Source organism: Abramis brama, assembly GCF_963993115.1.
Source record: "Abramis brama genome assembly, chromosome: 22".
Taxonomy (NCBI): Eukaryota; Metazoa; Chordata; class Actinopteri; order Cypriniformes; family Leuciscidae; genus Abramis; species Abramis brama.
The window spans coordinates 27,739,045-27,766,201 of NC_139984.1; the positions used below are offsets into that span (position 1 = coordinate 27,739,045).

The 27,157-nt window shown below is 38.3% G+C and overlaps 2 protein-coding genes across 6 annotated transcripts in view; both read right to left on the reverse strand.

The window, feature by feature from the left end:
* Positions 1-881: 881 nt before the first annotated feature.
* sike1 (suppressor of IKBKE 1) lies at positions 882-6,622 on the reverse strand. 2 transcript variants are annotated; one of them, XM_084098241.1, is made up of 5 exons: positions 6,258-6,622; positions 4,277-4,382; positions 4,052-4,194; positions 1,979-2,092; positions 882-1,623 (listed from the first exon to the last, which is right to left on the reverse strand). In XM_084098241.1, exons 1-5 carry the CDS (start codon positions 6,390-6,392, stop codon positions 1,516-1,518), a joined length of 606 nt encoding a protein of 201 aa, XP_083954367.1. In that variant the 5' UTR covers positions 6,393-6,622; the 3' UTR covers positions 882-1,515. The 2 variants fall into 2 exon arrangements, with proteins under 2 accessions (XP_083954367.1, XP_083954366.1); XM_084098240.1 differs by having other exon boundaries at positions 6,234-6,584.
* Positions 6,623-7,343: 721 nt separating this feature from the next.
* Positions 7,344-27,157, reverse strand: part of LOC311072881 (caspase-8-like) — a 33,480-nt gene continuing 13,666 nt past the window's right edge. For 3 of the 4 annotated variants that reach the window (XM_084098230.1, XM_084098229.1, XM_084098231.1), the window contains 8 exons: positions 24,671-24,776; positions 24,450-24,585; positions 24,133-24,197; positions 23,480-23,498; positions 16,788-16,843; positions 16,195-16,300; positions 14,323-14,821; positions 7,344-11,217 (listed from right to left, as the gene is read on the reverse strand). In XM_084098230.1, coding sequence (XP_083954356.1) covers positions 11,061-11,217; positions 14,323-14,821; positions 16,195-16,300; positions 16,788-16,843; positions 23,480-23,498; positions 24,133-24,197; positions 24,450-24,585; positions 24,671-24,776 — 1,144 coding nt within the window. In that variant the 3' untranslated portion in view covers positions 7,344-11,060. The remainder of the gene's footprint in view (positions 11,218-14,322; positions 14,822-16,194; positions 16,301-16,787; positions 16,844-23,479; positions 23,499-24,132; positions 24,198-24,449; positions 24,586-24,670; positions 24,777-27,157) is intronic. The other variant, XM_084098232.1, reaches the window with a different exon arrangement.

Sequence of the window (27,157 nt, forward strand, 5' to 3'; positions counted from 1 at the left end):
ACTAACGTTACGCCCATGTTCAAAATTATATCACGAGGAAAAATGACATTTTTAATAGATATTTTGTATTAACCCACTGATACATTTTGTATTAACCATCTGATTAACCCCCTGTGACCAACAAAAACTTTTGAAAAATTGCTACTTCATCGAAATGGTACCAAACTCGGCGACTTTTCAAGTAGTCGCTATGTGGCCAAAAAAAACAAAACGTAAGCTAAATGGTGGTGAAAAGAGGTCACTTGTGTCACCTGTGTTGTTCACGGTCAAAAATGACCACCATATGAAATAGGCAAAGAACACGAAAAAAATAATCAATTATAGAATACAAGATTTTTTTTGCAATCTACAAATCAGCCAGCATGCAGGAAAAGAGTGCACAGCAATGGAGGGGTGACACACTCTACACATCAAAAGTGCAAAACAGAAAAAAAAAATATTGAACACAAATATATAACATGATTTTACTGAGGAAAAAAAGTTAAATTTCAGGTGATCGGTGACTTTTGAGTGCGGACAACACAAGTGTGAATTTAAATCAAGGCATTCTAATTATAGCTTGATAATCAGCCATTTCAATTCATATTCAACAATAATAATGCATTTTAAGTATTTTAAGCAAGCAAACTAAATAAAATAAGATTTATTTAAATAGACCCAGTCCTCCAAACTGGCTGTTTTGATACAAAAGCAAATCATACTATATGCACAAATTATTAAATGTAATAAAATGCTTGATTTCTGTAGATTAAAAGATTGTTTTTATAAATATTTAGTGAAATTAACTCTCAATGGTTCCTAAGTTTTGAAAACTACAAAACATTCATACATTATGATTCATCATATAAATATCAACCTTATAATGTAATACAAAACTCCTGTTTAAACTTGAATATTTCTATTTTATTATTTTTTTACATACTGAGTTATACAAAATAACAACTGTGGTACACATGATTGCTTTCCTGAGATGAAAATACAACAATTTACAATAAAAAGACGATTTTAAGAAGATTCTGGTCACTGTGGAAGTGCGCTGAACATGTGACACGGCGTACAAGATCATCACATCAAACTGTTTACAGATGCAATACTGCTGATCCATACAACTTTCTGAACGATACAACTATCTTACGCTGAGGTTAGTTAATAGGTCTGCTAATAATCTGCTTTCACATATACAGAATGCCCCATCAATTCAATCACGTGACCTAAGAAAACCTATAAACCTGCTGAAGGTAAAGCTACAACTCAATTAAAGCCTAAAATAAACACACACAAAAATTTGTTGTTGAAAATGCAAATAGAAATAGAGGCAGATTTGATCTATAATGCACATCTGCTTAAGTGTCCGTTAAGAACAGCATCAATAACAACAATAAACATCAGAAAGTGCATCATCGGGCAGCAGGAAGCTAAACCAGGAAAACCCCATACAGATTTTAACGTCAGTGGACGCCAGGTCACCCGACATACTAACACACGAACTGCCATCTAAAGCAACAGTTCCTCTACTCAAGAGTCCTGCTTCTCATCCGTCTCTGGTGGGTTTGTCTCCTCTCTCTTCGGCCTCACGGCGCTGCTGCTGATGGACAGGAGATCCCTCAGCTCCTTGTTTTCGATCTGCATCAAAAAAAAGCTGTTTTATTAACACACACACTGAATATTCAGCGATATTATTGGTTTGACTGCACTGACACTCGGGTGAAGCTAAATAACAAGACTAGTCTTCTGTAGAGCTGTTAAACTTCTTTCATAATGAACTTTGCAGTTATTGAACTGAACCGAATCAACACTGAACTGACTTGAGCTGAATGATGTCTCGAGTCTCATATTTGATGTTTTCATCATTATTTCTGTTACTTTCAAAACAATTTCTACAGTATAAAGCGCTATATAAATAAAGGTGACTTGAAAATGACATACAAAAGCATCAAATATAAGTGTCTAATCGGGCAAGATCAATTAAAGCCAATACTTCAAGCTGTGCCAGCCGCTCTTTCACCGAGCAGTAGTGTTGGTCGTCCATGTGTACAGCTTTACGCATAACTTGACCCATTTCACAGATCCGCTCCAACTGGTTTTGAACCTCCTGGGAAAAAAAGCTTATTTTAGGTTTCATTCTGACTGATTTCTGAACACTGAATCAGACTTATTTTAAAGTGCCTCTATTATGCGATTTTAAAGATTGCTGATTTTGTTTTGGAGTCTCCTACAATAGGTTTACATCCAAGTCAAAAAACATTTTATTTTTCTCATAATATCCACAATATCTCATCATCTCTTTTCTCTCAGTGACTGAAACGGTTCAATAAAGGATTCAGTCTCTCTAAACCCCTCCTTTCAGAGAGCTACTCTGCTCTGATTGGTCAGATGACGGTAGCCGCGTTTCCCTTACCCTTCAAATTACGCAAATTGAATACGTCCAATGGAAACACGTCAATTTCGCAAAAATGTTTTTACGCTCGCATGAGGTGTTTTTTCAGGCAATTCGAAAAATAAATATTTCGCAAAACTGCAATGGAAACAGTTTTTGCGCATTTACAGGTCACTTGACGTAATGACGCGGTGTGTTTAGACAGAATACGAGACAGAGCTCTTTATTAAATTCATATTAAGACAAAAGAATTACAGGAATAATGGATTCTAAAGCTCAAATAAATGCCAAAATCAAGAGCTCGGAGCAGATATGATGGAGAAACACCCAGAAATGCCTCATATGTGCCGCTCTCAAGTAAAAGGGCCATTCCTTGCCATTAATGATTGGATAACACACACACATCTCCTTCGATTAATAATAATGGCTAGTGCAGTGGCTGGGATATAGTACCATCCGTTGACATGGTTTTTGGAATGACTTATCGCGAGAGGAAAAAATGAAGTTTTAGTCACATAATTCGCAATAGTTTTTTGTCGACATTTAGTCAAAAAAAAAAAAAAAAAAAACGCAAAAGTTTTGCACAAATCTGTAACCCCCAATTTCCACCAGATGCGTAACGGCTGCGTTACGGCTCCGGCACGGCGGCGGAGTCAATAGGTTTCCATTAAAGTCAATGAGTGTATTTCCACTGAATGCGGTACAGCTGCGTTCCGACTCCGGCGATCCGCAGCCCTCCGGAGCAGATACGCAGAACTTCTATTTTTGCCGGATGCCGGAGAGCTCCGCAGCACTACAGGACAGAGTGCGCAGGACAGGAAGTCGAGCAAAAAACAGAACAAAACAAAACAAAATAAAAGATCCGGTTAATTTTCAAAATAAAATACACCGTGATCATGGCGGATCATATTTCCCTACACTACACCTTGAAAACGTCATAATATACCATTCGTCATAACGTTCTGTTTATAGAAACTACATATCGCGCGATCATACGTGAATTAGCGAGATCTCGTGGGTCCTCGTGACTTCAGCTGTCAGTCATGGCCGCAGCCGTTCCGCAACAACTCCGGACCTGGTGGGTATTGACGGACGACGAAACACGGAGCTGTCACGCAGCGGAGCCGTTCCGCAGCAGTTACGCATCTGGTGGAAATTGGGGGTAATGGAAACGCACCTTCAGTCTGTTATGATTGGTCGACCGCTAACGATCATTACCATATCTGAATTTCAGCTCCTGATCCTCCTCAGCACTTGATGATACACAGCGATACGAACGGTAACAATGGCGTTGATTTTACCGTATCAATTCCAGCGCGAGTCCTCATGCTTTGGAAGTGCAGCAAAGAGGATTTGCTTTCTCAGAAAACAGCGTCTTCTCAACATGTCGACACACGAACCAAACTCTTCCAGTCTCAGCTACAACTACAGCGTTTGAGGGTCAAAGTAGACGTATTGTTGCATTATGCAAATTTGTTACAAACCTATGTAGGTTTGTGCCGGAATTGAGACTGGGACACTGAGAGTTAGACACTCTTTGACACTTCGCAGACCTTTTACATTCACAAACATCTGTATTACACACTACATAACAGGAATTATTTGAAAAAGCATAACAGAGGCACTTAGACGTCTTATGTAATGAAAACTACTAGGAAATCAAGGGTTTGGCACCTTGGCATGATCCTGGTGAAGGTTGAGCACAGGTTTGGTATCCAGCTCTTTCTTTTCCATCATCAGCTGAAGCATCTGCTTTCGGTATCGGCCCATGATCAGCTCTAAAGCGTACTGGTGCTCCTCCAGAGACAGCCAGAGATCTGTGAACAGCACAAAGAGTTGAATCAAGGATTCACTTTAAAAATGTGAGGAGACTCTATGAAGAAACTCAAGCTGTCTTGCCTCTGTTCTCCTGCTGGAGATCTTTGATTTGGGTGTTCTCCTGGGTCAGCAGGACGTGAGGTTTGTATCTGGACAGCTCCTGATACTCGGTGCCTTCCTCTGTGTACTAAAGACAGGACAAATAGAGCTTTATATTGGGTAGTTATTGTTTATTCTTCATTCGGTGTCAGCAGGGATGCAGCATATACAGGCTTCTGGGGCTATACAATAAAACTGCTAATGCAAATAATTAACAAGGATACTAATTGTATGTGTATTTTATATATATATATATATATATAGGCCTATATATTGTTTTCGAGCGAGAGAGAAGAATATTTAACTTTATCCAATTAATAATTATGTAAATAAACAACAGAATATAAATCAAAATGATCATTAGTTGCATGCTTGAAATCAGCATTAAAGGAGAACTCCGGTCAATTTTAACATTGAGCTCATTTTATTGTACATTTGGAGTGCTGTCAATACAGAGAACAACGACAAAAATCGGTGTTGCCTACACCGAGTTATTCTATTTTTAAAATTTGCACCCTGTTGACTTCAATGGGGCAATGTTTAAACCTGCTTTTAGCCTCTTAACATCCTTGATGTGTCATTACAAGTGCACAGAAAATGTGAGTGATTCCTTCTGAGTGAACACGAGTGGATCTGACTGCGGTAGATTTAAAAGATATGTATAAAAATTATGTTATTTAAGCCAGCGCAAATACCTGTTTACATCCTGTTTTTCGGTTGAAGTCCAAAGTAGTCAATTGCCGAGTTCACGCGCGTGATCATTGGTAACTAAACCTATGCGCGTGAACTCGGCAATCGACTACTTTGGACTTCAACCGAAAAACAGGATGTAAACAGGTATTTGCGCTGGCTTAAATAACATAATTTTTATACATATCTTTTAAATCTACTGCAGTCAGATCCACTCGTGTTCACTCAGAAGGAATCACTCACATTTTCTGTGCACTTGTAATGACACATCAAGGATGTTAAGAGGCTAAAAGCAGGTTTAAACATTGCCCCATTGAAGTCAACAGGGTGCAAATTTTAAAAATAGAATAACTCGGTGTAGGCAACACCGATTTTTGTCGTTGTTCTCTGTATTGACAGCACTCCAAATGTACAAAAAAATGAGCTCAATGTTAAAATTGACCGGAGTTCTCCTTTAAAATTAAATTTAGTCCCAAATGCAAAAAAAATATATAGATAAAAGATAAATGAATAGATTGGTTCTAGAACATTAACAATATACTTATAAATATATACTAAAATATACTAAAAATCAACTATCAAAATTGTATATTATTAAGATTATTCCTGATTTTACTTTGCACAAAATTAAAGACTAATGTGCATTTCAACAGTATTTATAAAATCAGACATCATGTCAATTATCAGCAATAACACAAAATAATTATCAGTTATCAGTCAAAACATTTATATTGCATTGCATTCCAACCAAGCTTTTTACTATTACAAATATCTAAAAAATATTAAATCATTCATCATACATATAAACAAACAAACAAACAAACTCAAGGACAAAAATGACTTAAGATAAGTCTTGTTTTCTGAAAAATGTATCAAAATGTAGTTTATTCAAAACAAGAAAAACATCTGCCTTTATAATAAGCCTTTGAATTAAGTTTATTTTTCATTTTATTCTTATTTTAAGCACAAACTTGCTTATTTTTTTAGAAGACTCATTGTCTGAAGTCATTTAAGTTAGCTTCTCAAGTAAAAAAACAAGGAGTAATAAAATCATTTTTTGCAGTGTCTACAACAACCTTTGCTCATCAGCCCAGATCTTACACACTATAAGCCACATGCTTTGCAGCAATAAATCATATTGTGCAATGTACATGCAATAACATGCAAACAACTGTAATTCGTGCAGTGCATGATTTTGGTTATACTACAGGTGCCCTGTAGGGAGGTCAGTAAGAGATTCATATCATGCCTTGTCGGGGAGAGTGTTTCCGACCTCCTTCATGCTGTGTATCTTCTGGCTGAGGACGCTGGACTGATCGATGAGACCCTCCGCGGCGTTATCGTGTTCCTTCAGCCGCTCCAGGAGAGTCCTCGCGTCGCCGAGCACCTTCTCCAGCGAGCACGACATCCTCAAACTACACCGCTGTGCTTATCGAGCGCGACGCATAACAGTACAACTAGAACAATGTGGAGATATATTACATATTTACTTCCTCATATCGATCACAAAATGCAAGTCTTAATAAGAGAATCGATTACGGACATCTGTCAACTAACGTTAACTAACTAAAGGAACTCCTTCCTGTACTAGTCAACGTCAAATACGTCAACGTATTTTGAACAATCCATTTTCAAAATAAAAGTCTGTTTGGTAAAAAAATACTCTTAACTTGATAACATTTTCAGTATTCTAAATTTTTTGCATTTTTTTTTTATACTAAAATCAGCATTAATTCAGTCCCAAAAGCAAAACGATGCAATGGATTTAACGTATTTATTCTCCGCAAAATTTAAACGTCAATATTGTATATTATCATGTTTTTATTCCTGAAGACAACAGCTTTATGTACATGACAACAGTACAGATCTATTATATAACACATGGTTTGTATTAAAGCACATTAAAATCACATAGACACCATTATATAGAGCAACAAACAAAAGTGCTGTAACATCAGATGTGAGAGAATTTTAATTTGAAGTGCTTCCTGGACAAATACAAAGAAGTGCAAATAAACCTAATACAGGTTTTCTCATCATACCACTTTCCCAGCATGAATATACATAGCATTGTTTAAGTTCTTGGGTGAATTTGGAAATGTAATGTGCCACGAACAATTCATGCTTGTGCAGGTGAAAACGTAGGCCTACGTGTTAGTGAGCTTTGTACAAAAGATATCCAAAAAAAAAAATTTGCATTTATTCTTCATTTGTATGTACAGTAGCTGGCTGATCTATTGAACCACGTCCTGCCTTAGGATCCATAGAAAAGTCTATTCAAGTTGTGCTGTATATTGCATAATAAAGAGAGGAGACCTAAGGTCTAACTAGCCTAGGACCAAAGAGCAGGACAGGAGCACACGTTTTAAATGATTTTTATTGGTGCAAAACGACTAACGTTTCGACGCCTATGCGTTTTCGTCAGAGTCAAACAGTCCATGGCAACGATGTACAGATTTTAAAGAGTCAAAATTCAAGGCACTGGTTACTGGCCTAGGTGGGTGTGGTACATCAATTAACCAGTCCTGTGTAAGCACTCAGATGTAGACAGAAAAGAAAAAAAAAACACACATATGTATATAAATTCAACACTTTCAGAGAAGAAGAGGTACATGTATAAGTATAAAAGTATACATACAGACCCACTAGCAGCGTTTGTGGACTATAAAAAACATGAGAGGCCAAGTTCCTCATTAAAGGCACAATATGTAACTTTTTTGCTTTAAAAACAGCAAAAATCACTATATCTATGTTTTATATTTTTTTTTAGTTGTGTACTTACATTATCCCGACTGTTTCCAACAACTTTCAAACCAGGAGAAATTTGTAATTTAATTCGAAGACACGTCCCGTTTCTTTATTTTCGTTTTGCCGCCGTCAATGGCGTCATATCCGCGTTGTCCCTGGTTTCCGCTCGTACTGCCATAGCAACCAGAGCCGTCTGATAGTAACCAAAGCGACAGACGTGGACCACTGTAGTTCGCAATTTCTATCTGCACGCTGTTGTTATTTCGTTCAAACATTATGGACCATGGCAAGCAGACTTTGGATAAAAAAGGAGAACTAAAACGGGAATCAATATCAGCGCGGTGTTTTCGAGATGCCGAGAGCTCCCATAGACAGTATATAAACGAGAGCTCCACGTCCGAGACTTTGACCGCTCCTACATGTATTTTATTAAACAGGTGAGCACATTTACATAAAACTAATTAATGTTATATAACGTTAGTTCAACAATGATAAAATGTCTGAATATGATCTGTATGTTATTCTAATGTTGATCTAGCTTACTGCTAGTCTCATACAGACAGACTAACACATTCATTTCAACACATTCAAATGCAGTTTAGTGTGCTAGTGTAATGTTAGATCAAGTGAAACAGTGCTGTGTTACCTCACAAGTTTAATTTGTCTAATAAACTGACCTGTGAGTTGTAATTCTGCACTCGCGTGTAGTTCGGTAGAATGAAATGTCCATATTCCTTTTATATCCGCGGGAAAATCCTGTAGTGTGAACTAGCCATAATGGTCTTAAACGTACAGTATGGAAATTTTTGCAGCTAGGGGTCGCTAACCTCTTTACAATAACGAAGGCGTAGTTTGATGACGCAACATTTGCTAAGAATTTGATTCATTATCAAAGTTGGAAACAGTTCTGCTGCTTACAGTTTTTCTCGATTGCTTAAACACTATAACCAGGCTTTTGAACTAAAATTTCAAAACCATAATGCCATTTATCAAAAAGCACACCCATTTCACTAAACTATAAACACTATTCCCTGTTTTGACACGAGTCAGATTTGTTGAACTGTCACTGCAAAACTCTACACACTAATCCCTTCATTTCTCATAGCTTAGACCATGTTGTCATTTAGAAAGCACTAGCATTCAAAATTGTTCACTCAAGTCAGCACAGCTTCAGCTCAGTTAGCACACAATTACCCAAGTGGAAACACTATCAGTCAAAATTTAACACACATCAATCAGAACCTTCAATAGATATATAAAAGGGCCCAAATCAGTTTATTTCATTTTGGAACAATGGATTTATGGAATTCCATATTAGAATATGGTTTGTGTGTGCTCTTTTACTGTCATATGTTGGTCACACACATCTTACTGTAAGTAAATATAATAAAAAAAACAGGAAAACAGTAAACAGTAAAACAGGAAAAAAAATATTTGTGTGTGTGTGTGTTTTCTGTGTATGAATAAAAATGTGCCAATGTATCCACTGGTTGTGTCTTTTGTGTTCATTATGTGAAAAGGTTTGTGAGGGGAGAACCACAAGCAACATAACTTACCAGTTTTGGAAATGTTGTTTTGAATTTATTACACCAGTGTCTTAGACTATGTTGTAGTGTGTGTGATTTTGAGGGCTTGTGTGTCCTGTCTGAGGGCAAAGTCTGGTTTTCAGCAAGAGTGAATGGTTTTGAGTGTAGAGCTTCATTTTGACCTGAAAATAGGATGTTTGGGGAATTGGGTGAGACGTTATGGATTTGTGTTTATAGTTTTGAGAATACGAGGCATAGTTTCAAGAAATGTGTTTAAGCAATCGAGAAAAACTGTAATATTTTTTCATAACCTGTGATACTTTTTTAGTATACTTTGATGAATAAAAAGTAAAAAAATAAAAATAAAGCAAATTTATAGAAATCTTTTGTAACAACTTTAATCAGCAAGGATGTGTTAAATTGATAAAAAGTGATGGTAACGAAGTTAGAAAATATTAGAAAAATTATTAAAAAATTTTTTTTTTTTTTTTTTGAATAAATGCAGTTCTTTTTAACCTTTTATTCATCAAATATATTAGGCAGCAGAACTGTTTCCAACACTCATAATAAATCAGAATATTAGAATGATTTCTAAAGGATCATGTGATAGACTGGAGTAATGATCCTGAAAATTCAGCTTTGCATCTCATAAATAAATGATAATTTAAAGTATAATAAATTGAAAACCAATTATTTTAAATTGTAATAATATATCACAATATTAAAAAAAAATTCTGTATGTTTGATCAAATAAATGCAGGCTTGATGAGCAGAAGAAACTTCTTTCAAAAACATTAAAAATAGTAATGTGTCCAAACTTTTGGCCTGTAGTGTATATATATTAATTATTTTTATTTAATTTTATTTTTTATCGCCAATTTTTTACCCGCCGTCCATTTTAAAATAGACAATGCGCCATTTCCCATTCCACTTCTTTTTTTAAAAATTTTTTAAATAAAATTTAAAATAAACATGTATCCAAATTAGTCAATATTGAATCAAAATCGGAATCAAATCACAAGAATGGAATTGAAATCTTGAAATTTTTGTCAAGCAATAATAAAAACTGTATCCTACCAGTCATTGTACAATGTAAACATTGTAACATGTTGTCACTAAACTTCATAAAATTCTATTTAGTTACCAAATGTTTTGACAATCACAATTACACTTATTGTGATGCAATATTTGTTTTGTTTAAAATAAATAAAATCCCTTGTTTTTTTTGAAAAGCATATGACTACATTTTTCCACACAGTGCTATCGAGAATCGTTAAAGAATCGGATCGATAATTAGAATCATCAGTGGCATTATTATTATTGATAAAATCTTATCATTTCCCCTCCCTCTGTGAAGACGGTAAAATTATAATCAAACATTAAAGAAAACATGTTTTTTTAAAAAAGTTTTTTTTAGAGTTAAAAGTTTAAAATATTTTGCTAACATGAGGTCTTGTCACTGTCTCTCTACATTGGTGCAAAACTAGGGTATGCAGATTAAGACCATCAGCATGCATTGATTAATCCCATGGCAGTTGGTAGCACCAGTGCAAGTGGGTCTTGAGATTGATTATACTTGTCTAGGTGGGTCCTAGAATGAAAAAGTTTGGGAACCCCTGGTCTAAACAGCACAGCGATCTGCCAACGTTTAAAGTTGTGTAGTGTGAACTAGGCATAACATGAACATGACAGAGTATTTTCCGCAATCCTTAATTTCAAGTAAACCAGAAGATATCGTCACCCCAGCTTAACATGTAAACACTCGATGATTGGCAGGTAAACTGGAGGACTGCAGCATGACGTTATTGAAGGGGTGGGCGAGTTTTAGGAGGAGGGAAGACCACTCTCTTGGTGAGGGTGGACTCCAGCTGTGGCATCTGCTTCCTCAAACCACTTCTGTCCGTCTTTTGGCTCACGTCACTGTTCACCTGCGTCAGAATGGAGAGTAGATCTGTTCCCCTACATGCACAGACACACAAAATCAGAGATCAAACGGAGTCAAATTTAGACAGTTAAACTTACAGTTACTTCCAACCCAATCAGTGGTTTCGCAGTGGATAAAACCTCATCCACTAATGTATGTTAGGAGTGGAATACTGCATACTGAATACTGTGCAGTGTACCATACTCATACAAAAAAAAACCGGTAAATCAAAAGTAGTATACTTTAAATATGTGACAGAAATAATAAGGTAGTATTTCAAATTCAGTCAATGATTTAAGAAATACACCAGTTCATCCACCAAACTGGAAGGGTATTACATGCATACAGAACAAATCTGCCTACTGTGTAAAGCAAAGGCTACATACTGCTACAGCTATAATATGGTGTCGCAGTATTGTTATTGGCAATAAATGTGATATTAGCCTGATGTGAATATTTAATGTTTTAAATATTGCATATACGATAATATGGTAAATAATTCAGTGCTAGGATCTGGTTTATACTCCAGTATAAGATGCAGTGAGTAGCTACTGCTGCTGGACGAAAGAGAGACACTCTACCCGCACCTGAACAAAAGTTGTTAGAGACACAGTTTTTGGATTGCATAAAAAAGGCAGGGTGTTTGATGAACAACAGCAAGTCCTTTTTTACATTTTTGTAGTGTTAAAATTACTCTTTCTATGCCTCAGTACAGTCGTAAGTTGTGTCCCTAAATGACACTCATAACATATAAAAGGATGGTGACATTTGTATGTATTCGAAATAATTGTACTGAATAATTGTTTCTAACCAAAAAGTGAAAAAAAGACGATGCATAGCGATCAAATGCAAGTCTGGCATCAAAGATTACACTAAAGGCGGGCATACACTGTGTGATGTCTGTGCGATTTCAGCAAGGCACACTGAACAAGTAGATCGCATGCGATGGATTTATGTGCTCACACTATACGGTCCGAACGTCGAGCTGCGACTTCACTGCTCACACTATACGTGTGAAATATGTGCGAATCAGAGCGATTAAACCCCCGTGCCAGGTTGCGCCTATAGACGAAGATGATTTAGCATTTCCAATTTATGTATTAAATTATTATTTGTATTATTTGTATTATTATTATTATTATTATTAGGGAAGGCCTAGGCTACTTTTATTATTAAATTGATAGGCTATTATAATTCATTTGCCACGCAACAATTTCATAGCGCATCACCGCATAACCAACGCGCTGTGAAGATAATCAAATATTAGGCTACATAGAAGCTTCCTCCTCCTCATTTGAAAATTGTCTAAAACATTTAGGTCGATTAGCATATAATTAATTTTTAAAGGGATAGTTCACCCAAAAATGAAAATTCTGTCATCATTTACTCACCCTCAAGTTGTTCCAAACCTGTATGAGTTTCTTTGTTCTGCTGAACACAAAGGAAGATATTTGGAAGAATGACAGAATCAAATCTTGGTCCCCATTGACTTCCATAGTAGGAAAAAATATATACTATGGTAGTCAATGGGGACCGAGATCTGTTTGATTACAAACATTCTTCCAAATATCTTCCTTTGTGTTCAGCAGAACAAAGAAACTCATACAGGTTTGGAACAACTTGAGGGTGAGTAAATGATGATAGAATTTTCATTTTTGGGTGAACTATCCCTTTAACACTTAACAGTCTATAATATGTCCGAACACTGCAATAATTCATCAATGAAAATGAAAAACAGCTTTATTTCAAAAACATTGTTTAACAAATTAATAAAAGAGGCAAAGTGTACATCGCAGTGGCTTGGAAGAAGTGGGTAATGGTTAATCCATTTTGCAACACTGTAAGACTGAAAATACTGGTTGGGGTCTGAGACAAAGAGCCCTGTTAGCATTCGACCTAACATTCGACCTCCCCCATACAGGAAGTGAGGTTCACATCCTCTCAGAAACAACAAAGAACTCACACAAGAACATGGTTTAATGTGAATGTTTATCATTGACTGTTATGTTTTTGGTGTTATTTGAAATGTCTCAAAGTGAGTGGTACAGATATCTCATATCCAGATAGATAAAATAAAAGGAAATAAGGTTTATAGAAGTTTAGAGAAAACTGGTCCAGATAATGTCACCCCCCTTTTGTTGAGAAGCCATTTTGAGGGTGGCCATGTCACCTGGTGCAAATTTTAAAAGGAGGATAACATGGTGTAGGCAACACAGATTTTTGTCGTTGTTCTCTGTACTGACAGCACTCCAAATTTACAAAAAAATGCGCAGCTTTTGCAGCTTCATGTCACGCCCATAGTTGCCCATAAATAGTCTGTGAAACGCCCACAAGTTAATATTCATCTATTGCGAAATCATGGCAAACACAGAGAGGAAAACCAAGAAACATAACTTCACTCACGTCATTACGCATTGTGATGGCATCATGGCATTTTATTACCATCCATTTGATTGCATCTGACAAGCTACAGATGTGTTATGAGGATGAATTGCATAACATGCCAATATTATTGCAGAACATATTTCACTTTTCGTTTTGCAAATATGTGTTTATTTGCATTTCTGTTGTAATCTTCGTTTGATTTTGTTTGTTTTACACTGCAGATCGATCAAACGGGTGTTTGTGTAGGCTGTTAATTGTAAGACTTGCTTTGTGAAGTCTTCCTGTTATTTATGAGAGGCAGTATTGACATTTCTTTTACACAACGGTCTACAGTTTCACACACTTTCACGTGTTTCTTCCATCTGCCGACGGTGTCGCCATTTCTCATTTCACCCGTTTTTGTGCGTACGCCTGGGTCAGAGTTTGCGTGAAGGACTGCACATTTTCCCGTCAAGTTTGCTTTTTATAAATACCAATTATTGCGTAGAGAGCGGCGTACGCCGCCTTTTGTGTGTATGCAACGTTTATAAATGAGGCACCTGGTTCAGAAAGTAAAAGTCCTCCTCAGTATTTTGTTCCAATCACCTGGATTTGCTAATTACCACCGTTTTTCAGCCAGGAGAACTAATTCGTGAAGTCAGCTGGCTGAGGTCATGGGTGGAAGAAACATATAGCAGGACTTTTTCTTTCTGACCCCTGGACTTTACAGCTCTGCTTATGTGAATAGCATTGTGTTGTCTTTGAGGTGTGCTCACCTTGGCACCAGCAGTTGTAGATTGTGGCAGAGGGACTGTATGAACCAGGTTCCCTTCCCTTTTTCCCTGTATGAGACATAGTGTGGTACAGTTGAGGTGGCTAAGAGGCAGTCCGCCATCTCAGGGATGGAGTCTCTGGGTACAGCTGCGTCGCTGACTGGCGTATCCTCATCTTCTGGGAAAGTTTGACGAAACACTGCTCTCTGCTCCTTGGTCCCCCTGCAGGCCTGGATGAAGAACAGTTTGGGTTTCTGGAAGAGTGAGGAGCACCGATATGGACTCAGAGTCTCCATCAGCTCTCTGAAGGTGACGGTCTTTCCATCGACCCCGAAGATGCCATCAACACGTCCGTGGCTCAGCACGCAACACACCACGCAGTCCGCCAGTGTGCGGTCACGGGCAGCCAGGTCCCTCAACACCTGCAGCATACGCTCGTGATCGCAGTCCTGCTCAACCACGACCTCAAAGCCCAACCACTGGAACACAACCTTCAGACTGTCTGTACAGACACACACACAAGTCTCCCACAGTGAGGAACTTCAAAATAGTTAGTAATATAAAATAAGACAGAATTCATGTAGTTTACTTGCTGTTATCGTCCTCCTGCCACATACTTTCTTTGGTCATGGCTCCATGGTTTGCATTAAGAAAAACAAGCGTGTCGACGTGAAGTTAAGGTTATTGTGCGCTTGAGTACTCAATGGCTTCTGACTAGTGGTTAAAGAACTCGACTACCCGACTAGTCTACTAGTGACTACTATGACTAGTCTTTGTTAAAGAGTTATAACCAATGAACCAATCTAACCAACTACGACGTGAATCGCAATGATACAAACTTGTTTCAAAGCAAAAAGTCTTTAAAAATCGAACAAAAAGACAAAGACTGTGTACTTAAGACTGTGTATTTAACTACTTTAATTAGGGAAAGAACTATCCATTCCATTAAGAATGAATTAATTCCATTAATAATATCCATTAATTCCATAAAGCACGGCGAATGACATGAATAAAAAATGATTGGAGAAAAATAAAACTATTGCTTTAAATATTTTGATTACAGAAACAATATTTTATAATTATTGTAAAATATGCATATATTTAGAAATATTGAAGTATTTTGACAGTATAGCGAGACCAACTTGATTTGTCACTCGCTGTGCAATCTATGGAAAAGAGATTAGAACATCACCCGTAAAAAAACTCTATCACACTCTAAGCAAATGTTCATATCGGTCTGAACAGGCACATTAAAGGTGGGGTATGTAATTCTTTTTTTGGCCATTTTTTCAAAATCACTTGAAATCCTATTCCTAACCCACTTACAGCCACTGAGTTAGAAGCACTGAAATGAAAATTAAGCAATTTAATCATCTGTGGAACGGGCAGGACTCGAAAAACTCCAGCCAATCATTTCCAAGACCACCTAGAATCATTGGACAGTAAGTGCGTCAATCAAACGGTCGTACCATACCCCCCCCCCCCCATCCATGTCCATGTTCTTCGAATGGGTGGAGTCAAAGGAAAGAAGGTAGGACCATTTGAGTTGTGTATTTTCAAAATCTGCCGGCCGTTTTGCAAATCGCATACCCCACCTTTAATAGTCGTTCATTCAAATTAAAAGTCATTGCAACGAATTCTAGCACCATTTTGATGTGAATGGGCCTTTTATATTTATATATTTATGGAAGGAGAAACCCGAGCCATATCTAGAGACCAGAATATCATAAAGGCTAGGCTCTTTTGACTTGGGCTGTAACAAAAAACCCAAGAAACCACATAGCAACACACTAAAAACCACTCCACAACTAATGTTATGATGGTTATCAGGCTATTGGCATGATCATTGGTTTTAGTTGTGTTTGTTACACTAACCTTTGTCAAAGTCTGTTCCTTCTCTGTTTCCCAAATCGCATGCACTGAAGTCATAGTTGTTGATGATGAGACAGACTCCTCTCCTGTCCCCTTCCATCTCATACTGCTGGATCACCAACAAACGATGCAGTGTTAAGGCACGTGAATGTGAGGAACGTCATGGTTTGATTTAAGCAGGGGTGTCCAGTATAACACAATATAGTTTAAACTAATATAGTTAGCTACACAGATCATGGGCAAATAGAGCAAAACTAATAAAAGTATTGCATTTCCCAGAGAAACTTTGCATTCTCTCGCAAAAGTATTGAAATCCCCAGAGAAAGTTTGATTTCTCTGAAAAAAATTGCGTTCTCTCGCAAAAGTATTGCTATTCTCTGAGAAACGTAGCAATCTCTCACAAAAGTATTGTGTTCCCTCAAGAAACTTATCAAAATAGAATCAAAATATTCTGAATAGAAAACTGTTCATAAGAAAGACTTTAATGTGGCTTGATGTAATAAAGATAGCGGTGCCAAAAATATGTTTGCATGTGTTTGATTAAGCTTAACATGTTCTGAACCTAGAATAAAGATCTAATTCGTAAAAGGTCTTACCTCTGGATTTTCAGTCGAGGACAAGTTTGAGCTGATTTCCACATGCTGACTCTGATCTAAGACAAAGACATGAACATTTTTTTTTTAGTATAGGATAAAAACAGAGATCAAACATGATGTTGTATTGGACATTTCCTACAGTACCTCCTCTCAGTGGCGTACCGCACATCTCTGAGGCCCCCCCGCAAAGAAGGCGACGGGGCCCCTCCCACCAGCAGTGATGCTATGCCTATCAGTGATGCGCGGGTCAATGTATAAACAACCCGCACCCGACCGACGTTTTAAACTAACCCGCCCGCAACTCGGACCGCAAAAAAAAAGAAAAAGAAAATATTGTACCCGACCCGCTTCCTGACCCGCATTTTTTAAAAGTAGTAAATGCTCATCGTTGCGTCGTTGGGGAAAAAAAGAATATAGCCTAGGCTATTCTAATTTTGTCAAGAATTATAAAAAATCGTCAATAAGCTCATAATTTGTAAATAGTCTAAATGTTTAGTTTTAACAACAATTTTAAAAAGCTGGCTATGTCTATTTTGATGTTTCTGTGCAAGTTCAGCAGACAGTGAGTTTCGGGTTTGTTCCGAGCTCGTGAGCGGAGAGCTGAACCTATTCCGCTCCGCTCACTCATTCCGCAGGGTCGCTCGCTCAACCCAGAATGGCCTGCTGGTTCGAAAATATGTGGAATAAGGGCTACCTCCGACTAATTATTTTTTTTTTCTAGTCGACTAGTAGTTGTTCATTTAAGCCATTCGTGGACAAATCGCCCCTTTATATTAATTTAATTAGCCTACTTAAATAGGCTATGTCTATTTTGATAATAAGCGTTATGACCGCACGCATAAAGCTTGCCACAAAGAACCGGTTAAAGTAATGATTATGAATGTGTCTAAATAAGCAAGGAGACATTTAATTGTTTAGTAATAAACTGGTGTTTTCTGTGTCGCTGCAAAGATGAAGTTGACAATTCGGACTCGCCATGAACGCCAGAGAGAAATGCACATTACATATGGATTACATAATCAGAGAGTAGCCTATTTATTTTGGTTTGAATATTTTCGTTTAAAAGTAGACAATTGATTGATAAAACAGTGATCAAAATTAAGATACAATTTATACAAAACGAAAAATCTTTTAAAAAGAGTTTTCAATAAAACAAAACGTCGTCAAAATCATGTTTTACCAAAAACAGCGCCGTTGCTAGGAGGGCGCCACACTGTAAACCCTAATAAGTTGAGACTACTCAAATGATTTGAGGAAAGTGATTCCCTCAGTTCAATTGAGTAATGGGGAAATTGACAACTCAATTTAATTGAGTTGGCCTAATATGGTCGCTTCATTGAAGTAACTCAATCATTTAAGTTATCTGTACTTAATGTTTAACTACAGATAACTTAAATGTTTAAGTACATATAACTTAAAAAGGCAAAGACTAAACTCAAACTTTCCTGTTTATACAGTATATCGTTTCCTTGTATTAAATCATTAAAACAAGTATTGTTTTTCACATCAACCACTTTATTAGGTTTATACAGCATTTACATTAATTTAACAGAAACATTTCTCATAACAATATGCTCATATTTTTAAGACACACAAACATCAAAATGTAGTGTTTTAACAGTAAGCTCATATTTTTAAAAGACAAACAAAATCATAAGCAAATTTTTTAGTTGCATTTTTTTAAAGACACAAACAAAATAAGCTAATTTCTAACACATTTAACACAAACATCAAATAAGCAATTTTTAGGTCACATTTTTAAAAGACACATGAACAAAATCATAAGCTCATTTTTAACAGTTGCATTTTTAAAAGACACATGAACAACAAAATAAGCTAATTTCTAACACAAACATCAAAATCATAAGCTAATTTTTAAGTGACATTGTTAAAAGACACAAACAAAATAAGCTCATTTCTAACAGTCACATTTTTAAGGCACACAAACATCAAAATCGTAAGCTAATTTTTTAAACACATTGCAAGGAACTGACACATCTACCAAAAATACGTTTTTTTTAAGGGATGTCTGTAGTCGTTCCACAAAATCGTGCAACAAATTTCAGTGTTCTGTCATCGAGAAAATTACATCGCCCCCTAGAAAAAGCTGTTGCATTCTGCTGGTAAAAGTCTTACTGGCCGCTGCATCATATTTTATTTTTTGTTGAATGCATGTGCTGATCACGTTTTCTCCATTTTAACCAAACAGATGGTTAGCCAAAGATTGTATTTTAGGCTGCAGGTCTTTCTGCCCCATGGAAAGGAGGATGCGTTGAATAAATTCAAATGTGTACTTTAGAGACTTTGGGTAATTCAGGTGTAAACTATAAATTAGCCCGAACAGAAGGCACATTGCTTCAGGAAGGTCATGCAGATTGTCCATCACCACTTTTCCCTCAATTACTATACCAATGGACAAGGGAGACAAATGCAGAGAGTTGAGGGGCTGAAGAGTCATCCCATCTTCCACTAGTACAATCCCCACTGGCACATCAAGATTAGAGCTGCGATCATCGGACATCTAGTGAAGATGAATAAACATTAAATTTAAATTAATTCACATGCATGTAAGCTCATGTACATTTCAAAAGGTGCAACTTAACCTTAAGGGATAGTTCACCCAAAAATGAAAATTCTGTCATTAACAGGGTGTCTACAGATATAAACAAGTTAAATTTAAGACTTTTTAAGACATTTTTAATGCCACTTTGAATGAAATTTAAGACCAAACCTTTGATGGAAATACACATTATATTACATGCGTATATGTAATATTTAACCTAAGTAAGTAATTGAAATAATTTAATATTCATTACTTGTTTATTGAACTAAAATCAATGTAACATTTGCAATCGTGAGAATATTCAGCAAAATAGCTCCTGTCATGTTATGTTACTCAGGGTTTTTCCTGGCTCAAAATGAGGCGGAGGTGGTAAAATCCTAATAATGTATTTTAATAATGAGATATTTAAATTTGTATTTTTTGTAGATCATCATATAGCCAAATGTGTTTCCCACATTATTTTTGTGGGTGGAGCTTGGTACCTCTAGGGGAGTCCGGGGCGGCAAATAAAATTTTGTACATTTTAAAGATAAATTCATTAATCTGGTGCACTTTGAGTCACCCGAATCCACTGTTAAAAATAGATAATCCACCCGTAAATCACCCATATTCTTTGATTTAGATATCTGCATCTGATCATCACATTACAATTATTCAAATTCTCAGTATTAAGCATGACAATATGGTAACAAATATCACACTGAAGTAGGCTGATGTAAAATGAACATTTATTTAAAATAAAAGTTCTTCTTTTGGCAAAATTACATTTCCTTAATAGCCTAAAAGGAGACTTTACTCCCTTCAAGCTTAAATTGTCAATGTTTCATTACATCACTTGCAAGTGACATTTCCAGCTGGCGTAACGTTATATTATTGCGGAAGTTTTAAAGAATGCTCCCTGCATAATAGTCCATTGGCGCGTTTGACCAATTTGTCAATTTGAGACCCGCCCTCCTTAGTTACTGTCGCTATGTCCGACAAGCTAGGCCGTTCTCACGCGGCCACACTATGTTCTCACGCAGTGAAAAATAGGCTACATCGCGGGGCAGAGAGGAGACTGACAACACGCTGACAGACAGTACAGACCAGGTTACTTTTCGGTTACGTTTGATATTAAACATATTAAACAAAGTCTCACCTTTCAAATTTGGTCATTTTTTAAAAGAAATTAAAACAATAAATACCGTTTTGTGGCTCTTTAATGTGTCATGACAGATCGCTGTAGAGCATCAGTTAAAGCTGCTCGTGAACCGATCATCTCTTCCTTCTAGTTAATTTATAGCCTCAAATAAACATGAACAAACATAAGAAGGAATGTTGTTTTAACCACGGAAAGACGTCAGTACACTCCGTTTTTCAAGTTCAAATCCTCCCATGTTAGGCGGCGCTCACATATCGCGCATAAAAACGCATCGAAAACGCTAGGCGCGCCGCGTTCTCCTTTTTCCAAAGCGCTCGAGGTGGTTGCGCTTCGGAGGCGTCTGTCGTTGCTAAGCTTGGTTCTTGTCACGTGACCTGCGGTGCGCTTGCGGCATTCTGAAAAGTTTAGATGTTTTTATCTCGATGCGGCGCGGACGCGCTTGGAAAAAACGAGCGCGTCGCACCGCGACCGCGTCGCTTCCATTATGAGCGCGCATACCGCGCGGCTACATTTGAAATAACGAACTTGCGCGCGCAAAAGACGCGATATGTGAGCAGGCCCTTAATCTACTATCCTGACTGCTTTGTCGGACAAAATGGCGGATGGCGAAGTATGATTGGTCAGATCACCTGTCAATCAAGCTCCCTGCGAAGGGTCAAACTTAACCGCATTTATACCTTGTCCATCCGTATAAAATAAAACCTTTTACAGACAATAAAGTACAATTTACAGGTGTGTTATACATTAACTTACCAGCTAACGTTAACTCCGTGGGCCTAGGCTATACGACTCTCTCCCCCTCCGCGCCTGATTCATGACCGCCTGCCTGATAGTGCCGCTGGGGGAGGATAATAGGAAATACAGCGGGAAAGTTAGCACTAAATGTTCTTACAGAAAGTTAGTAGCTCAACCGTGTTTACAACTCGCAAATTATCTAAAAATAAAGTATTTTAAAAGCAACCAAGCAAAATGTACGTATATTTTAAAATTAACTTACCACTGAGTGTAGTCTGAGTCTTTCACGACGACTCTCTTCCCGCTTGCTTTACTGCCTGTCTGCTTGAACCGCTTGCCGGAGTAAAACGGGGAAAAAACATTAGAATAAAACGTGTAAGGCAATTACGATAAATGTATAAATGTGTTTAAATCTCTACTTACCTATTTAACTTTATTTCAGAAAACTGCAAGTGCCTCGAGAGGACTGCTGCTGCGTCGTCACACCAGAGCCGTTAAACATTCAGCACGACAAAAAAAATATTTTACCGCCTTGCGTTATATCGACCAATCAGCGCGGTTGTCAAGGCAGAATTTCAAGCGCGACCAATCATTTTAAACAGAGACATAGCTAATAATTTAAATGAATTGAAATGTTGAGCTTACAACACTTAAAATATTAATTAGAAAGATTTCTGCTGCCAAATGAGTAAGTTAAGCAGACCTGTTTAAGTTTTGATGCCAAAACTTTTTATTTTAAGTAATGTCAAGTTCTGATAACTTGATATCTTTAGTATGGACAACATTGGGGTTTACAGTGCAGCGCCTCTGCCTCTCAGCGGCTCTGCCTCGCGAGTGGATGATGATAGCCCTGAAGACGCCTAGCAATGATAGCCTATACATTAGTGGTAGTATACCTTTAGTTAAGTTATACCTTAAGAGTCTTCGTAGCGCGCTAATAGACAATATTTTCGGAAAATGCAGCCCAGGTATGATGCGTAATGGAGATTCCAAAGCGCTCTTCTTTGGTCAGAACCATGGAGAGCGATCGCGGATAGGTCCGTCCTATGCACCGAAACTTTTAACAATGCAACAAAATATTTAAAGAGCATCAAGCTATTAAAATCTATATTATGTATACGCACGCACAGATAATAACAGCTATATTAGTCAATGTTTTTTTTATTAAGTTAAGCAGTGATTGGATAACGTTTTTTATTTTTTTATTTAACGTTTTTAATTTAAGGCCCACCCACAATTGGTCTGGCTTATCCAAAACTGAAATCCTGGCGCCGTGCCTGGTTGGTCGTGCCAGTTTTGTGGCTATCAAATGTGTAAATAGCATCGCAAGAAGTACACATGACAAAACCAGCACTTTGGTCATCATCTTTCATTATTTCGGCAAATGTCTCTCACACTCCCACAGCTTCCACTCTCCAGTCTTCACCTTTTCTCTTGCCGCCTCCATCTCTACCTGCAGACTGAGCTCGTGCGTCATCATACTTCTTGCCAGTTATTCAGCCAATAAAGTGTAGACCTATGTATTTCATTGAAAATAGTGTCTAGTAATATATAAATTACAAAGGTTTAATTGGCATCTTTATTTCAAACGACCCGACCGACCGCGACCCGAATATCATTAAAAATATTTTTGGATGACTCGTAACCGCGGGTGACCGCAGGCACCCGCTCATTTCGGATCAACCCGCGCATCACTGTAGGCTATAGTGTTAATGACAAGTCAAATGTAAGAGAAAATTTATTTTTCCTGATTGCTGTTTTAGAAAATTATTTAGCATTATTAAGTTTTTCACATACTTTTTCAATCATTGCACTACCTTCACGCTTTGCGTGCCGTTTCTCCAGCATGACACGGCATTCTAAATTCATCTCAAATTCATTTGCCGCGTCTTGAGTTTTTCAAAGCAAAAACACGTTCTATCCTATGTGGTGTGTGAACGCCTTTTAGAAGGGCCTGGGCGGGGCCCTCCAAAGAGGCGGGGCCCCCACGCACCGCGGGGGCTGCGGGGGTGTCCGGTACGCCACTGCCTCCTCTAATCTCAGAAGCTCCATTCAGACTTCTGTCCACCTGGTCATCCATTGTGTCCTCTGCCAAGAAGAACAACGCCAAACAAATAAGCTTTGAGTTTGATCCATTTAAAATTTTTTGTATATTTAAATTTGCATGAATTCCCATTTCTTGTTAATAATTTTTGTTAAGTTTTACATGGAGTTTCTACATTACTTTCTGCAAAACATGTAAAGTAACTTCACCTGATGTCGGCGGTGAGGGCTGTGGAACGAAGAGAGAAAGAGACAAAGTTTTACAGCTAAGTAGTAAGTGCTATTTTAACAAGGTGAAACACAAATGGAGATGCTTAGCATAATGTTTTTTATATGTTAATGTTAATTTATTTTTATTTATTTTTCAGAAAGAATACATTAAAATTATCAAAAGTGTCAGTAAGGACATTTATATTGTTACAAAAGATTTCTATTTCAAATGAATGCTGTTCTTTTGAACTTTCTATTCATCAAATTTCAACATTGATAATAATCAGAAATGTTTCTTTAGCATCAAATCATCATATGAGAATGATTTCTGAAGGATCATGTGACACTGAAGACTGGAGTAATGATGCTGAAAATCCAGCTTTCATCACAGGAATATTAAATAGTTATTTTAAATGGTATTAACATTTCGCAATATTACTATTTTTACTCTATTTCTGATCAAATAATGCAGCCTTGGTGAGCAGAAGAGACTTCTAGCAATATTGGATAATAATAAACATTTTTTATAATTAAACATTTTTTATAAACATAAAAAAAAATGTAATTCCTCCTCTTGGGTTCCACAGAAGACAGATGATATGAAGAGGAGTAAAATATGAACATTAATGCAAATTAGGCAAATTAAGTTATACCGGAGCTGGTGTGTACGACACGGAATAATTAATCTCGGTCTCTTGAGCAATAACCATTTCACCAGCTGCAATAGGACAGAAAACAATAGCAACCATAATAATACTATGATTCACATTGTAGAGCATGCATAAAATCAATCAAAACATTTTGTAGCAAAAACTCTAGTCTACAAGATCCAAAAACACCTCAGACCCCAGAGGGTTAATCTCCTTGCCGTTTTGATTTACAGTATTTTAACTTATTTTACATATAAGAGAGGCAAATTAATAAATGTTTCACACATCACATCATTAAATAATAAAACAGTCACACTCACAACTCTCTGTTTTGTATTGAACGATTCTTTTTTCTAATCCGGGATGGATCTTGTTTATAATTTCCTGCAGAATGCCCAAATTATCTTCACCCAAAAGGTCTTCCTTCTCCATCTCCAAAAACAACTGCAGCAGCGTCTAAAATGCATGTTTTTAAAGCAGATTTAATCAAACACCACATGCAGAAATGTGACGTCAGACTAAAACTGGTGACGTCTCTCACCATTGCCTTCTCCAGTTTTTTGCGCGGTAGTTTGTCGTTGAGTAGGAATTTAATGTTGTTCAGGTCCTTATCACAGATGGACTCTGACACCTCATACAACAACTGTCTGAAATGCAGAAAAATAATACTGTTCATTATTACAAAGTTACTTTAAAGACTTTTTATAGTTCCTTGTCAAATAGTCACCGCAAAAAAAGAGTTTACGTCAAACACAACTAGATGAGTTAAGTTTGATGACAAACTTTGATGTTAACTCGACAAAGCCTTGAATGTTTAAAAAACGTACTCGGTTACTAACGTAACCTTGGTTCTCTCTAGAGAGGGAACGAGTACTGCGTAATATCTTACGCTAGGGGAAAACCTCTTTTCCACGAGATACTGAAGCCAAAAATTATCCTTAATTTTGCAATAATGTAAAACGCATTGCAGCAGCATGCAGACATGGGCGAGACAGCTCGCGCGCCCATTGGCTGCTCTGCGGCAACTGCACCAGCCTATCGAGAGAGGCCCCTCATGACGTCAGAACCAATGAGGGCGCTTCGCGCCCAATACGTCATGTCCCGCCCAAAGAGGGTGGGGCTCGGCTATAAATATAGCCTCGAGAGGCTGGTTTGACCAGTTTTTCATCGCCGAAGCGAACCAGAGCGTGATGCATGCACGGCAAGATACGCAGTACTCGTTCCCTCTCTAGAGAGAACCGAGGTTACGTTAGTAACCGAGTACGTTCTCTTACGAGAGGTTCTCTCGTACTGCGTAATATCTTACGCTAGGGGAACACAGTGTAAAACGCCGTGCGTGCTTGAGATACAACACTAAAGTCCCAAGGGCAGGTGCCCGGGGCTCATACAGTGCCTAATCACACGGGACTCACAGAGAATCCGGAAAGAGGGGCTAGAATAGCATCATTCCTGTAATATAGAGCTCTAATAAGAGCAGATTATATCAAGTGTTCCACACAGCCAGGGCGAACTCGGCCTGGACTGATAAATATGGGGGACTTACGCACTGCCCACAGAAGTATACAGACGATCAGTGATCGACGCTCTAGCAGTTTCAGCATCCTGAGCCGATAGCATCGGGCAGGCAATACTGAAAATTTAGACCGAGAGCAACTTAGCTTGTAAAGCGGGAACCTCGAGGTTATAAAACCTTATAAATGTAGACGGGGAGGCCCATCCTGCCGCCATACAGATATCTTGCAAGGCAATCCCACTAGACCAAGCCCACGACGAGGCCATGCCTCTCGTGGAGTGCGCTTTGACGCCTAACGGGCATTGCAGGCCCTTAGATGTATAAGCTAGCACTATAGCATCAACTATCCATCTGGATAAACTCTGTTTTGACGCGGCTAGTCCCTTAGAACGTCCGCTGAACAAAACAAAGAGCTGCTCCGTCTGTCTGAAAACGGATGCGCGAGACACATAGGCTCTTAACGCCCTGACCGGGCAAAGGAAGCCTGCGTCCCCTTCCTCTTCAGATACCGGCAGGGCCGACAGGGAGATCACCTGTGCCCTAAATGGTGTATTGAGGGATTTAGGAACATATCCGTGCTTTGGTTTGAGTATGACTCTCGAGTCATTAGGTCCAAACTCCATACACGTCGCGCTCACTGAGAGCGCTTGCAAGTCCCCTATGCGCTTCACTGAAGCGAGAGCCAAAAGAAACACTGTTTTGAGAGACAAGTGTTTTAGGTCTATTGATTGTATTGGCTCGAATGGGGCACCTTTCATGACTTCCAGAACCGTGGAAAGGTCCCAAACGGGAACCGAGGGAGGTCTGGGAGGATTCAGCCTCTTAGCTCCTCTAAGGAAGCGAATGACCAGATCGTTCCTTCCTAATGAGTGGCCAAGCGTTGGTTCAGCGAACGCTGCTATGGCCGCCACATAAACTTTGAGCGTGGATGGGGCTCTGCCCTTATCCAGAAGCTCTTGTAAAAAGGAAAGAACCTCCGACACCCCACAGTGTGAGGGTGAAGTGCCACGCGCTGTACACCAGCTAGTGAACACAGACCATTTTGAGGAATAGAGCCGTCTCGTAGATGGAGCTCTAGCCTGTGTGATCGTGTTTAACACTCCCGCTGGGAGGTTAATGGGTACCCGTTGATGGCCCACACGTGTAGGGACCAAAGCTCCGGGCAAGGATGCCAGATCGAGCCGTTTGCCTGCGAGAGGAGATCCCTCCTCACCGGTATCGGCCACAGGGTGGTACTCGTCAGCTGCATCAGGACTGGAAACCAGGCTTGGTTCGTCCATAATGGGGCGACGAGTAGCACCGGGCATCCGTTTTCCCTGATTCGCTCTAACACCTGGGGTAGAAGCGTGACGGGGGAAACGCATAGAGCGGGCAGCGGGGCCAGACGTGGGCCAGCGCATCCCTGCTCTTGGAGAAAAATTCCTGACAGTGAGCGTTATCTTGAGACGCAAATAGGTCTATTTTCGCTCTGCCAGATGTCCTCCACAGCAGTTTGACTGTCTGCGGGTGTAAAGA

Coding starts and splice junctions, on each gene's coding strand:
- sike1 (XM_084098240.1), bottom strand. CDS start 6,392: ATGTCGTGCTCGCTGGAGAAGGTGCTCGGCGACGCGAGGACTCTCCTG. Junction 4,195..4,276: donor TCTCCAGCAGGAGAACAGAG/GCAAGACAGCTT, acceptor TGCTGTTCACAG/ATCTCTGGCTGTCTCTGGAG. Junction 2,093..4,051: donor TTCACCAGGATCATGCCAAG/GTGCCAAACCCT, acceptor TTTTTTTCCCAG/GAGGTTCAAAACCAGTTGGA.